The 15577-nt window shown below is 39.6% G+C and overlaps 1 protein-coding gene across 2 annotated transcripts in view; it reads right to left on the bottom strand.

The window, feature by feature from the left end:
- Positions 1-15577, bottom strand: part of LOC139447317 (uncharacterized) — a 43497-nt gene continuing 27920 nt past the window's right edge. Inside the window, exons 2-6 of one of the 2 annotated variants that reach the window (XM_071228620.1) lie at positions 10136-10361; positions 8586-8702; positions 5568-5764; positions 3985-4042; positions 1-3409 (exon numbers count right to left, since the gene is read on the bottom strand). In XM_071228620.1, coding sequence (XP_071084721.1) covers positions 3264-3409; positions 3985-4042; positions 5568-5764; positions 8586-8702; positions 10136-10340 — 723 coding nt within the window. In that variant the 5' untranslated portion in view covers positions 10341-10361 and the 3' untranslated portion in view covers positions 1-3263. Of the gene's footprint in view, positions 3410-3978; positions 4043-5567; positions 5765-8585; positions 8703-10135; positions 10362-15577 lie in introns of both variants that reach the window. The other variant, XM_071228619.1, reaches the window with a different exon arrangement.

Below are 15577 nucleotides of genomic sequence, written 5' to 3' on the forward strand. Positions count from 1 at the left end.
TCTAAGTAGATGAAAAATTTCATTCAAGTATAGTATAAGTATACCCATAATGTTGTTTTCAAAACTGAAAAATTAAAAATCTTTAAATCTAATTATATTCAACACATTCATGCAACAAACAAATAATCTGACCCACATTCTGAACATGTTTTTTCACAAACTTAAGAAGCAAGAAACAAAACCTGGCCTAAACATACAAACAGAGCTACAGTGATCCCTCGCTACAACGCTACCTTCGGGGTCCAAATAATTGATGAGCGTTATAGATGATCGGCGGTTTAACGAAGGTCAAGTCGCAGGTGGTAGACAACCAACAAAACAGTATACATGCTCTTCCTACCTAACACGATCTACCTTGCACGTTTCAGAGTTAAAAAAAAGATTAGAATAGTAGTTGTTTATGATTCAAAGGGTAAAACAAGATTTATTGAATGTCATGTGCTTTAAATGAAACACATCGTATCCCTTCTTCGAATTCAGGTGAATAAACAGGTATTACAAACTTGGTCAATAAAAGTATGAAATTTGATATAAAACATCACTAGACATGATAATTTACCATTTAAAATGTATTTCCTGCTCTCCAAGGCATTGTTTTACATGCAGAGATTAAGATTAGCTTGTATACTTTCTCGTAAACTAAACTTGAAATAGCAATCAGCTGTGCACATGTTTCTTAACAATCTACAGGTGATTCAGTGAAAAAGTACCCAATGATACAACGTCAAGGAATTTTGAATCAATGGTCCGAAGAAATTGTATCAGAAATTATTATTTTATCAGGAAAAATATATTCCACTATCATCTTATTTTTGCTGTAACTGAGTTAGTGCTATATTAAGGAGCGCTTTAGCAAGGGATCACTATATAACTCATATAGGTCTATTGAAGGGAGCAGTATGTATTTCAATGTAGGACAGTAAACCTTTATTTTCAGAGACGGAGCGTTAGTCTACCTGTGATGGAGATGCTGTTAAATTTCAAGGTCAAATGATGATGACAAGAACTGTTGACTTATATGTGCTGGAAGATTTTGTCGAATTGAAAACTTTTGAAAGATCCTACCTTTAACTGCTCCCTTAAACCTTTCAAACAGATAATTCAAAAAGCTGCTACAAGTCATGTTCCCAAGGCAAGTGAGTTAACGATGATAAAAGTCCAGTTTTCACCCTTGCCGCACTAGGCTGGTATTATGGAGTTACATTTTGGCTGGACTATTGAGTCTATGCATAGTCCAATCAAAATTCTTGCAACCGATATCGAAATCCGGTTTGTAAACTGTCATGCAGATTTCCGTCGATTGCAGGATTCGCAAATCATGTGCACCGCCAACTCGTTGTCAATAGATATTTTCTGAATCATTTCATGTTTTTAATAAAGGTGCTCACGTGATTTGATGCACTTCGCGATGTAAGACTCATTTGATCACAATATAGATCTTGTTTATCGATCAGATCGTCTTGACTGGGTGTTGCCATTTTGTTTGAAGCAAATGCAAGTGATATGAGAGGTGGAATCTCATTGGTCCATAGGAGAGGCATAGAAAGGACATAACTAGTAATAGCAACTTGTGGCGCTACGATCGAGCCAAGGAATTCCAGCCTAGTTCGGCAAGGATGGAAACTGGACTTTTAAGGTCAGTTAACTCCCTTGCCTCGGGAAGATGGCTACAAGTAAACAACTAATTTCTGACAGGCACTGGACATAACAACTTTTGTGAACTACTATTTCTACAGACTGAGGGATAAGGGGTGTGGAAATATCAAAATTATGAAGTCTACTAGGGCTGGGACAAGTCCAAATTTACTACCCGGGTACCCATCCCCCTATTACCCGACTCTACCCGGGTCCCCGCTGTAGGTCTCAAAAGAGAGGTACAAAATGTCTGATTGGGAAACGTTTGACCGTACTCCTGTTAAAATGAATTTAAAAGCCCATCTCCCTATTACCCGACCCTACCTGGTTACCCGCTGTAGGTCTCAGGAGAGAGGTACAAAATGTCTGATTGGGAAACGTTTGACCGTACTCCTGTAATATAAATTTAAATGCACCCATCTCCCTATTACCCGACCCTACCCAGGTACCCACTGTAGGGCTTAAGAGAGAGGTACAAAATGTCTGATTGGGAAACGTTTGACCGTACTCCTGTCAAAATAAATTTAGATGCATGTATAATCTGATCTGGTCATGCATACACTGAAGTTGACTGAAGTTATATCATTATGCAAACATATAAAGTCAGAAGTAATCTGTGTATAGTCAGAAAGAAATTTGTCACTTATAGTGTAACCATAGAGTTCTAAATATTTTTGACCATTAAACAATATAATCACGTGACTAACCACGGGTCCAGGTAGTCCAGTGGGTACCCGGGTCCTACTCAGTACCCTTACAACCCGAGTACCCGAGTTACCCGTCCCAGCCCTAAAGTCTACTTGTCCCAATTATTGACCAAAGATGATTTTATCACAAAACTGGTCCTTCACCAAGTTTTGTTTTGACACTGTTTGTTTGCCCATGGCTTATGCAACCACGAACAATGGATTCGTCCATAATGCCGAACATGTGATCAAATAAAAACAAGGGTTTTGAGCAGCCATTCTGATCTGCTGTGACTTAAACAATATGTTCTGCAAAATAATGCCGTCATTTGGACCAGTCACACTCAATCTCATTAAAATCAGACCTCTGTTCTCGCTACCGCTAAACAAAGATCTGAGGACATCCCATTAGGGGTCACGTCAGAACGACCTTTCATCCGACCATTCAGAGCATCGCTTACCAGATCATGAAAGTGACAGTCCGAATGTGATTTCTAATCATGCAACCTCGAAAACTTTAACTCCGAACGATAGTTAGGAATTTAGCCACTGAATTCATACAATCTAGACGATCTATTATCCATTCCATTCTTTTGTTCTGGTTTCAAATTTGTAATCGAGAATTTGTCAAAATATGTTTTGAAGCGTAGTCACCAATTTGAAATTAGTGCCGTAAAGAATGAGAAAGCTGCCTTCTGATTGGTCATTCCATTGGTCGGTCAAAGTTCGCACAAGGTCGGTCTGACGTGACCCGTAATGGGATGTCCTCAGATCTTTGTTTAGCGGAAGCGAGAACTAAGATCTGATTTTAATGAGATTGAGTCACGCTGGGATTGTTTACACTGTATCAAAGCTGTATTTAGCATTTGCTATTTTCCACACCCCTGTGAATAACGGCTCACGTCCTCGAGCCTATTTAGTGTTGCTAACGGTTAACCAGCGTTATCCATGCTCCTCGTGTTCGTCATCTGCCCCGTCTTCATCAGAGCTGTGGGCGGGGGCGCCGCCATCATTGTTGTGGGCGGGGTTGTTGTCAGCTCTGTTCTTGGGGACTGCATCAATCCTGTCACCAGGGCGCCTTTGGAGGGCTGAAATAACAGTGGAATCAGTAGCTATCTTGACGAAGAACGGTGTGGTGAGTTGAGGTGACATGGGGTTCAACGTCGTGTCCAAGGTTATTGCACTCATATAGCGACGTGCATGCACGTCGTGTGTTTGCGTGTGTGTGTGTCTGTGTGTGTGTGTGTGTGTGGCTGCTTGTACTAGTCTGGACTGATGCCGATTTATAGTGCTAGCTAACTGAGATACCATACCACAGAATACCCCACTCAGACACAGTATACTGACTCTGAGCCGACCAGTCCTTGTTTTGGCCCCTTAATGCCGAGACGGGGGTAACAACAAGTACCATTTTTAAACATCTTTTGGTATGACGCGGCCGGGGATCAAACCCCAGACCTTCCGCTCTCCGGGCGGACGCTCTACCACAAGACCACGGAGGCGGTCTGGCGAAGAAGGGCATCAACATGGAGTAGTGGTCTGATTTGAATGAGACAGGTAAAATCCCTCTAATTTTCAAATACACTTTTAAAATCTGAAACAAATATGATATGCCAAACCAAATTTTGGTCCTGTATAATTTTACCACATGACTTACGTTCACCTGAGTGATCTCCATCTTGACCCTGCATCCCATTGCTGCTGTATCCAGAGTCTTGTGCCTGCAACAGAACGGTACTCCCGGTAGCAATGTTATACAAACAGCTGCATATTTGGTCCTGCAAGTCAAAAGTTTTATTAAAATCTAAATATTTTTTACATATGTATACTTATCCTGCATTACTCCTTAATGCAATCACTGCTTACCTTGCCACAACTAGGACAGCGCAACACCGATGGTCCTGGGTGAAGAAATAAAGTTGTTTTGAAGTCCCACTTTTACTGACCACCGCTGCTGTTCTGTGACCTTGATGACACCTAAGGTCACCTTCTTCACATCACTGCTTGTCGTAAGGTAACAGTGAATGCATCAAGGAACAATGCAGGATAAGTAAAAAATTATATCACTACCCAAGATGCCCAAATTAATATTAACAGTGTTAATTGGGTTTAAAATTTGTAACTTTCAAAAACAATATCAGTAGTCATGATTGGTATCACCCATTGTATGGTTTGAATAAAATAACTTGGCTTTAGAACTGAATTTAGCCGTTTATCACTAGCCCTCTAACAATACACGTTAATATGTGAGTGAGTGAGTGAGTAGGGTTTAACGCCGCTTTCAAAATTATTCTAGTTATATCGCGGCGTGTCAGCTTAATGTGGGAGGAAAGCCCGAAGTGATGCAGGTCTAGGACGTTTACCACTTTGGTGAAACCCACGAGCACGGGTATGGTGCTGACAAACCAAGAAACATAATCGGGTCGAACCGGGATTCGAACCCACAATCATAGGTTTCTGGCGTGCCCAAGGGACGCAACTCTGCGCAGCGAATCGCAGCAGTGCCCCCTGTCACTACCCAAGATGCCAACCCCAAATTAATATTAACAGTGTTAATTGGGGTTTAAAATTTGTAACTTTCAAAAACAATATTAGTAATCATAACTGCCATCACCCACTGTATGGTTTGGATAAAATAACTTGGCTTCAGAACTGAATTTAGCCGTTTATCAATGGCCCTCTAACAATACATGTTAATATGTATTGTAAAATATGAGGAAACTCCAGGCATTTCAACAAACACTACTGACCAGAAGGATGACAAATCATTCAAAAACATTCGCACGAACGCACCACTTGTTAAGGTGTGGTGTTCTGGACAGCAGCAAGTGGCGCACGGGCGGCATGCGCAAATGTGTGCAGCGGGGGACTCTTTCCCTAGGCTTGTCACTTTACAGTCATGCTTTGGTAGAGAGCAGCCATGTTGCCAGTGGCTGCCTCTGACAGTGTCAAATCGGGGCACAATTGTAGTATTTATCAAGTCAAATGAGGACTTTAATAAAATCAAATCAGGGTTTTTCATAGTCAAATAAGGACTAAAACAAATAAGAACAAATCGTGGTAAGTAGTGAATTTAGAAATTGTTTCTGAAATCGTGGGTAAACTTAAATATGGTGTAAATTTGAGTTTCAGTTATTAAACAGACATTAACTTTAAGTTTAGTTGAGTTATTTTAAAGACTTCCACTGCGTATCAACTACAATCATTAGTTTGATGTGCATGTATGATATAAAATACCATGAATACCTGTGGTGTTTCTTCATCTGATCTTTCAGCAATCCCGGAAGCTGCAGTTGCATCTGTTGCAGCTGCAGTCTGCGAAGAAACAGCTTTGGGGCAGGTGGTCTGGACTCCCTCTGCAATGGTGCCGAACTGGTCTGGAGCTGTCTGTGTGGCCATGTCTTGTGTCGAGGCCAGCTGATGGCGTGACCTTGGAGTACATCCTGAAGACAAAGGTTCAAGGTCATATGTAATAGGGCTTCTCGAATTTGAGGGAACAGGTACCTTCTAAATATTATTGCATATGTCCAACCCTGGATAAACTAAAAGAATTATATAGCTGCAACCTATGTGTTACAAGAAGCTTTGCAAGATATGTATTTCTTGCTCTCAAGAAAAGGTTGGTTGGTTGGTTGGGTTGTTGTTAAACGCCGCACTCAGCAATATTCCAGCTATATGACGGCGGTCTGTAAATAATCGAGTCTGGACCAGACAATCCAGTGATTAATATCATGAGCATCGATCCTCGCAATGTGGGATCGACTACATGCATCAACCAAGTCAGCAAGCCTGACCACCTGATCCCGTTAGTCGCCTTTTACGACAAGCATAGTCGCCTTTCACGGCAAGCATGAGTTGCTGAAGGTCTATTCTACCCCGGATCTTCACGGGTCCTCAAGAAAAGGAACACTCTTCTTAAAGATGTGCCTGTTATGTAGTACTATGCCATTGTAACAATGTGAGACTGATTGTTGCCATGTGTAATGTGTTGGGACTCGATCCACGGGGCGTTCGTAGGTTATGATCGGCCTCAGTAACCTTCTGTGCATCCTTCTCAGCACTCCGATGAGTGTTGACCACTTGTACGTGGCTTGCGGGCACTTTGTGAATCGGTTCCCTGATGTAATAGTCAGCGCTCTCTGTACAGGCGACCTGATCAATCCAATGTACCTTGTATGATGGGCCGGATGCCCCTTTATGGAATAAACTCATTCACTCATTCATTCAATAGGGCTCTCACGGGCAGACAAAAATGGACTTGAGTACTCGTATAGAGCTGGGATGATACACCAAGAGTGCGATCCGATACGTATCACGATACCTTGCTCACGATCTGATACATATCACGATACTTGTATGTGCTTGTATCTGTAGTGCGTAACCCATATTTTTCAAAGACAGGATATTCAAATACCTGGAACATTGATGATTTACAGTTGGTAGTGTCAAGAATGGTGCAATGGATGAAAATATTTACTTTTTCACTACTAATTTTCACTACTAATTAGTGTTTGGTGCAACATTTATAAAAGAATATATTTAAGGTAAGAATCAAAACTTTTTACTTAGTGTGCAAGTCTGATCGATAATCGGGAAGTGACATATTGTGATCCACCGATGCATGTCAACAAACCCAATGAAAACCCACGACCCAGTTTCTTTGGCCATATATCACACAATCGATATTTTGTTATTTCTATCTCCGCTTTATTATGGTATTTGCTTAACCTACAAAAACTGGGGGTACAGGTGGTCCAATTATCCAAATAATTAATTCCAGGAAAGTACATCTTCCTGAGGCAAGGGAGTTAACTGACCGTAACAGTCCAGTTTACCTTTGCCAAACTAGGCTGGAATTTCTTGGCTCGATCATGGCGCCACCAGTGGCTGTTATGAGTTATGTCCCTTCTATGTCCCTTCTATTGACCAATCAGATTCCACCTCTCTTATCACTTGCATTTGCTTTAAATAAATTGACGTTGCCCAGTGAAGACGTTCTAATCAATAATCAACATCTATTTTGTAATAGAACGGGTCTTACTTTGCGAAGTGCATCAAATCACGTAAGCACCTTGAATAAAAAACATGAAAAGACTTTGAAAATATCTGTTGACACTGAGTTGACACATGCTTATGCGTTTTTGATAGGGCTACATAGACTCCAGCCAAAATATACCTCCATAATTCCAGCGTAGTTTGGCAAGGGTTTGAAACTAGACTTTTATAGTCAGTTAACTCCCTTGCCCCGGGAAAATGTGTAAAATAATGAAACGGTGTAGTGGACTGTACATCTTCCCGAGGCAAGAGAGTTAACTGACTTTAAAAGTCCAGTTTCCACCCTTGCCGAACTGGGCTGGAATTACTGGATTTGATCGTAGAGCCACCAGTGCCTATTACCAGCTATGTCCCTTCAAAGCCTCTCCTATGGATCAATCAGATTCCTCCTCTCGTATCACATGCGTTTGCTTCACACAAAATGGTGGCGCCCAGTCAGGACGATCTGATTGATTATCAAGATCTATATTGTGATAAAACGGGTCTTACATCGCAAAAAGCATCAGTTCACGTGAGCACCTTGATTAAAAACATGAAAAGATTTGGAAAATATCTGCTGACAACAAGTTGGCAGTGCACATGCTTTGCAAATCCTGCAATCGATCAGAGTCTGAACGACAGGTTACGAACCGGATTTTGATTTCGGTGAACGATTTTGATTGGACTATGCATAGACTCGTTAGTCCAGCCAAAATATAACTCCATAATACCAGCCTAGTTCGGCAAGGGTGGAAACTGGACTTTTATAGTCAGTTAACTCTCTTGCCTTGGGAAGATGTGGACTGTACTGAAAATCTAATTACTGTCAAACTTTGACAAATACTTCATAACCCACTTCATTATGCCTAGACCCCCCAAAATCATTCCTGAATGTCTTCTCAAGACCCAGGTAAATCCAAGGAAACCCATTGCTGAAGTTCCAAATTCCAAAAGTGACCTTGCAAATTTCTGGATCCGCATCTGTGTATGTTATCCTCTTGTAAGAGGCGACTAACGGGATCAGGTGGTCAGGCTCGCTGACTTGGTTGATGCATGTCATCGTATCCCAATTGGTCCAGACACGATTATTTATAGACAGCCGCCATATATCTGGAATATTTCTGAGTTAAAAAACAAACATACAAACAAATATTATCTTCCATATCTCTAGGGCTCGCTCGTTTGGTACCCAGGTCATAAATTTAGACTCGTCCCACCCCAAGTTCATACCATGATGTTGTTGTAGACTGCGCCAAGGACTCTGCATCTGGCTATGCGTTCTTCTCAACAGGTCGTGATACTCCTGCCACATGAGTCTATCCAGGAGTGGTGTTCTCACATCCAGGTCTGTAAGAGAAGTGCCATTGTAGAAACTCAAGGTCAAGGACAAGTTCTTTTGGATCAACATCTCACAACTGAGGCAACATTAGACTCTGAAACTTTTATCACTTGCATGTGTGTGTTTATGTAAGGTAGGATTATATCCTACCTAAATATTATCCCAGGGGAAGTTTTACTCTAGAGTATAGTATCCTACCTAAATGTGGGAAATCTGGGATAGGTTATGTCCAAAAATTAAGGGTAATTAATTCATCCCAGTGAAACATACCTAAGTGGAAATAGGAAAATGTATACATGTAAATGTATAATTTTCAATAACGTGAATCAGTGTATGTTATCCCATGACAGATTTCCTTTGCACATGAATTGCATGCTGTCATGACATTCATGCTGTCAGCTGATCACATGACGTCATGACTTTGAGGTCTGACATTGACATTGTCAGTTGATTTGGTCAACCATGGATGGAACAGAGTATTCCAAAGTATTCAATTACTTAAAGGACAAAACATATCCAGAGAGGTTGCACTTTAACCAGAAGAAAGCTTTGAGGCAAACATGTCAACATTTCTGTTTGGAAAAAGTTATTATTAAATAAAATGTTGTGTTTCTTTGATTTGATTGTTCAAATGTAAAAATTCACTAGTGTATCTGATCCTAGGATAAATAAAACTAGCAATAGTGTAAATATTCTAGTGTTATGTGTGTTGATACTTACATTTTCATCATGTTTGGTTGGGGGGGGGGGGGGGGGGGGGGGAGGTGAATGTGGGGGTTAATATATGTTGATAGGATTAAACACATTGGTATGGGTTCAAATTCACTAGGGAGAATCATCCTGACACTAGAGAATTTCATCACCGGGATAAAAAATAAGGTAGGATAATATTCACTCTTACATGAGCACATGTCAGATATTCTGCTGGGAATGCTTCCCTTAGATCACCTAGAATGTAGAAGCCTCCATGCTGTTGGGTAATTTCAAGCCACGTAACACAAAGTTATGATTGAATAAGAAAAATGATAAAATGATGAAGAAAATATTAGACTACATGGGGCTCAACGTGAAGTGCCAAAAGTGAACAATGGCTGTTTCTGGTAGTTGTGTGCCGAGAAATTTAACCAATACTTTTTAACTTATTTCTTTTTAAGGTACATAAACGGCTAAAAGTTTTGATATTTTGCAAACTTTGCATTTATGCATATTACACATAACTTAAATGATACGCAAAGCCTACTCGTTAAACAGTTATTTCGAGGTCCATTTTGGAGTGTCATTTGACTATGTGCCTGTCGAATGGGTTGAGAACATTGAGAGCCTTAACTGTAACAATTCAGGCAAAACTATACTATATCACACTACACAGGGTAAAGCAAACTTTATTTCTTAAATTGAGCATGAGTAACCATGGACAGAAATCCAGTTACAATTCACCAACCTGTGCATTGCTGCGGAACCATTCGAGAACTACTGAGGTGAACCTCTTCATCTGTGTGGCTGGCCTGTCCAGACTGGAGAGCCTGGTGAAAAGCATGGTTAATCTGCTGTAATGTGTTCAATAGATCTTCAAACAGTTGAAGAATGAACACTACAACGATATATACTAAAGCTGTTAAGGACGGTCTCTCATCCGGACTTGGCATGGTGAAGATTCAAGACCAAATCTGAAACAATACAATGTGTAACAATCCTTAATGTTTGTTTGTTTGTTGTTTAACGCCGCACTCAGCAATATTCCAGCTTTATGACAGCTGTCAGTAAATAATCGAGTCTGGACCAGACAATCCATGTCCATGATCCAATCCATGATCATCGACCTATGCAAATGGGATCGATGACATGCATCAACCAAGTCAGCGAGCCTGACCAATCGATCCCGTTAGTCGCCTATTACGACAAGCATAGTCACCTTTTACGGCAAGCATGGGTTGCTGAAGGCCTATTCTACCCCGGATCTTAATGGGTCAACAATCCATAAGAAGCTAAAGATAGCGCGACAGTCATTGTAGCTCACAAGTGTTCAGGGGAGTCTCAGTTTTTTTGTTTCACCATTATCTATTTAATTTTACTTACTTTTCTCTGCAGAAACAAAGAAAATTATTTTTTTAATTTTTGCTCTTAAAATCCCAGCCCTTCCCTGCCCCTAAGCAGTCAACTAAGGAAACCTCTTAACAGGGGTGTCACAATAAATCAAAATATTGATATATTGCTATTGGCAAGCACTTGAAGTCAATAACTCAATTGTTAAATCAGTTTCCGATCAATAGTATTGATTTCCGTTGAATATCGATAGTTTCGATTATTTTTACCATATCAAAAAAATACATGCAATGCTGTTCAAATTTGTTTTTCTTTTGATCATGAGTGGTAGTTATTTACACATGGTAATGTGGAAGTTTCTTTTTCTTAAATTTTTTGGGTGAAGAAAAATCAAATCAGTCATATCTCAAACTTTACTTTTTATTTGTTGTTATTGTTATCACATTCAAGTAAACTTCAGTTCCAAGGTTTAATTCAACTCTACAATCCATCTAAAATGATACACTGAAAACTCTCAATATTTATCTCAGTAGTTGCTTGCAATATCAATAGTTATCGCAATAGTTTCTTTCAATATCAATAGTTATCGCAATAGTGATTTCCAGACCAATAGTCACCCCTACCTCTTAACAAAATTTAGTCCTTTACATACCAAATTTTGGTGAAAACATTAATACTTTAGAGACCTTAGCCCTCATGACTAATAACATGACAGTTTATTGTCCTTATAAATGACATAATATTTCGACTCTCTTGGTGGCATGCTCTCTGAAATCAAGATGTTGAGAAAATGTAATTATATTTCATATTTATCTTCATACTTTGAAAATGTTCATTTAAGTTTGTCATCATTTTAAATGCTATTTAACTATATGATATTTTGTAAAGATTCAAGGCTTTTCAAGCTATTTGGAGGCTTTTCAAGGATGACACAAAAAATCAAAGCTTTTCACGAGGGACCTTAAATGCACTGTATGCACCTTGTTATTATGGTGACAAATATCAGTGTTGAGTTTAATCACAATTCATGCATTACATTTCAGGATAAAGAAATTGCTGCCACTGCCAATTATTTGACAATAAATGTTTAATTAAAAAAATATTTATCATCCAAAACTGGCTCCCACAGGAAGTATCGCTTGGATGAGATCAAGCGATATCTACACTGTAGATTTCGCTGCAATGAAATTACATCACAATGCTTTGCAGACCATTGTGACGTCACTGGTTACCATGACGTCACAATCAAATGACATCACTAATGACTCTGCTACTGAAGCTGTTAGCAGTACTTTTTACACTGAAGACACTGCTAATTACTGTTTACAAATTGAAAAAGTTGAAAGAATGATGTTGGATGATAAATAAAATCTCACCCTCGTGTCTTTTGACATCAAACATATCAACACTCGTTGATAAAAGTGGCAAAAATCCTTGGCAAGCCTCTGAATTTTTCAACTTTTATCAACTCGGGTTGATATATTTGATATCAATGGCACTCGGGTGAAATTCTCTATGTCTAAAACATGTGTCTCAAATATCACAGCAACCACCTTCCCGGGGCAAGGGAGATAACTGACTATAAAAGTCAAGTTTCTAACCTTGCCGAACTAGGCTGGAATTATGTAGTTATATTTTGGCTGGACTAATGAGAGCAATCAAAATCTCGTAACGAAATCGACATCTGCTTTGTCAATTGCTATGCAGATTTTGGTCGATTGAATGATTTGTAAAGCATGTGTACCGCCAACTCTGTGTCAACAGATATTTTCCAAATCTTTTCATGTTTTTAATCAAAGTACTCAGCTGATTTGATGCATTTTGTGAAGTAAGAGCCATTTTATCACAATATAGATCTTGATTTATCTATGAAAGTCAATACATGCCAATGCTTCTTTCTTTCTTATATTCATTATTGTGCGGCTAAGGATATGGGAGATTAAAACTGACTGCAAAAAAATCAAATATACAAATTTACTGTAGTCCTGTAATGGCCAACAGCATGACAAGGCATGCAAACACAAGCTGAACATTAAATATAAATATTACAGCTTATTTACACACAACAAAGCTAAATGCTTAATGTTACATGAACATGCATGCCATTTGATATGACCACACGACTCTACATTCTTCTTAGACAGCACATCCACATTCAAATCTCGGCCATGCTGCTTCTTAGTTCCCTAAGGACGGTTGGGTAGCCTAGTAGTTAAAGCGTTCGCTCGGGTTCGATTCCCGACATAGGTACAATGTGTGAAGCCCATTTCTGGTGTCCCCCACCATGATATTGCTGGAATATTGCTAAAAGCGGCATAAAACCATACTCACTCACTCACTCTTAGTTCCCTAATTATTAGAGTAACCTCCCTTTTTAACATACAAAATTAAAGCGCCATAAGATCATTGAACAACAAAACCCATTCAAACACTTCAGGTTGTATTTGGTCGCTATATTGATAATTGATCAGAATGTCTTGACTGGGCATCGCTGTTGAAGCAAATGCAGGTGATATGAAAGTTGGAATCGGATTCATCAACAGGTTGGTTGGTTGGTTGTTTAACGCCGCACTGAGCAATATTCCAGCTATATTAGGGCGGTCTGTAAATAATCAATTCTGGACCAGACAATCAAGTGATTGATATCATGATCATCAATCCACGCAATTAGAATCGATGACATGCATCAACCAAGTCAGCCAGCCTGACCACCCGATCCCGTTAGTCGCCTTTTACGACAAGTATAGTCACCTTTTACGGCAAGCATGGGTTGCTGAAGACCTATTCCACCCCGGAATCTTCATGGCTCTCATCAACAGGAGGGACATAACTCGTAATAACCACTGGTGGCGCTACGATCGAGCAGAAATTCCAGCCTAGTTTGGCAAGGTTGGAAACTGGACTTTTATGGTCAGTTAACTCCCTTGCCTCGGTAAGATGCACAGCAAGAGAACTGCTGGATATGATATTTGACTTTAAAACTACATTGAACAGTATTTCTGATGTAATTGTTGAGGAACTTAAAATTTAGCACTTTGGTGAAACCAAACATAGGATAGTGGTACTAAAACCAGGGTCAAAATCAGGGCAAATCGGGGATTTGAACCCACAAGAAGGTGATCCAGGCATGTTAAAGGACCCAATTTATTAAAAAGAGGGTGGGTGAAACGGGGATTTATGTCGCGTCCAAGATTATTACACTAATATAGTGATGTGCATGCATGTGTATGTATGTGTGTGTGGCTGCTTGTACTAGACCGGACTGATGCCGATTTATAGTGCTAGCAGACTGAGATACCATGCCGCAGTTTAACATGAATACCCCACTCAGACACAGTATACTGACTCCGAGCCGACCAGTCCTTGTTTTTGCCCCTTAATGCCGAGCGCAAGACAGGGTAACAATAAGTACCATCTTTTAACATCTTTTGGTATGACGCGGCCAGGGATCAAACCCCGGACCTCCTGCTCTACAATTAGACCACGGAGGCGGTCCGTTTTAAAAAGATATCAGGGGCAATAAATATGAAACATGAGTTTGGTAATTTGTATGCTTAATGTTTAGAAACTGGTAGTTATTCATTAAATATACATTTATAAATAAGGTATTAAAATATAATAGCATTGCAATGTTCAAAATATTAAACCATATTAATACATTGTCACATGAACCAAAACATTCAATAGTTATCTATACTGAAACAATGTTTAATCTAAATGCCATGTAAACTATGACTCAATTTGTGGTGACTATGTTTCAATGTAAACAAACCTTAAACCCGATAATCCAACTGTTAAAACAATATTGTGTATTCCACATCACTGTTCATTTAGAAGCATATGTTACACTATAACAATGTCATTCAAACACTAATTACATCCTGTGTACTGCTGGGGTCAAGACAAGTGTTCTACTCACTTAGGTCATCACTGATCACACCTACAAGTCCACTCAGATGCCACCCACACAACACAGTGTCTTTGTTCTTTGCGACTGCATCAAAGGCCGCGGGTATTGTTTTAGCTGAAGTACTCTACTCAGCGCTAATAAGCGGTGCTATTTGGTGTGTTATTGGATTAATGTAAGGTTGGATTAAAGTGGGGATTCTCCTTGAAGATTCTCCTGTAAACCTGACAGAGGACATTTTGTTTAGATATAAATCCACTGATGCTTGAGAGGAGGGGGTGTTACATTCATATTGAGTCGCATTATTGACTAGGGGCCAGCGGTCGCATTCTTTTGGAGACGCATTAATTTCATGATTTACAACATTTATAACTCTTAACTTAATCTTATATATAAAGCCCTCAAGATAGCCCTCCGTGTATCTAAACTCAAATAGCCAAATCAAAAAAGTGCTCAACAAACCACTAACCAAACCAAAAATTCTCCATCCATCAAAAAAAATCGACAGAGTAATCACTAAACTCCAAACAGGACACACCAACCTAAATAACCACCTAAAAAAAATAAAAAAACACACTACAGGTAACTGCCCACACTGCAAACAACTAGAAACCCCAGAACACGCACTCATCCACTGCACACACTACCTCACACATCCAACCGCATTACAAACCACCCTCAATCTAAACAAGGCTCTCACTCTAGAAGCAATACTAAACCCACAAAATAAACTAGAAAACTTCAAGGCCTTAGGCGTATTCTTAATCAAAACGGAACTAATAAAACGCATCTAAAAACATAATAACCTACCAAATCAAAATGACATAAACAAACAAACATCCACCATACCCAGCTCCCTTAGTTCTCCTCATCAACCCCATCGGCATCTATTCCAAATCTCAAAATTCCCAAATTATATATAAGCAACCCCTA

The sequence above is a fragment of the Haliotis cracherodii genome, unplaced genomic scaffold (assembly GCF_022045235.1).
Source record: "Haliotis cracherodii isolate W230 unplaced genomic scaffold, xgHalCrac1.p SCAF_7, whole genome shotgun sequence".
NCBI lineage: Eukaryota > Metazoa > Mollusca > Gastropoda > Lepetellida > Haliotidae > Haliotis > Haliotis cracherodii.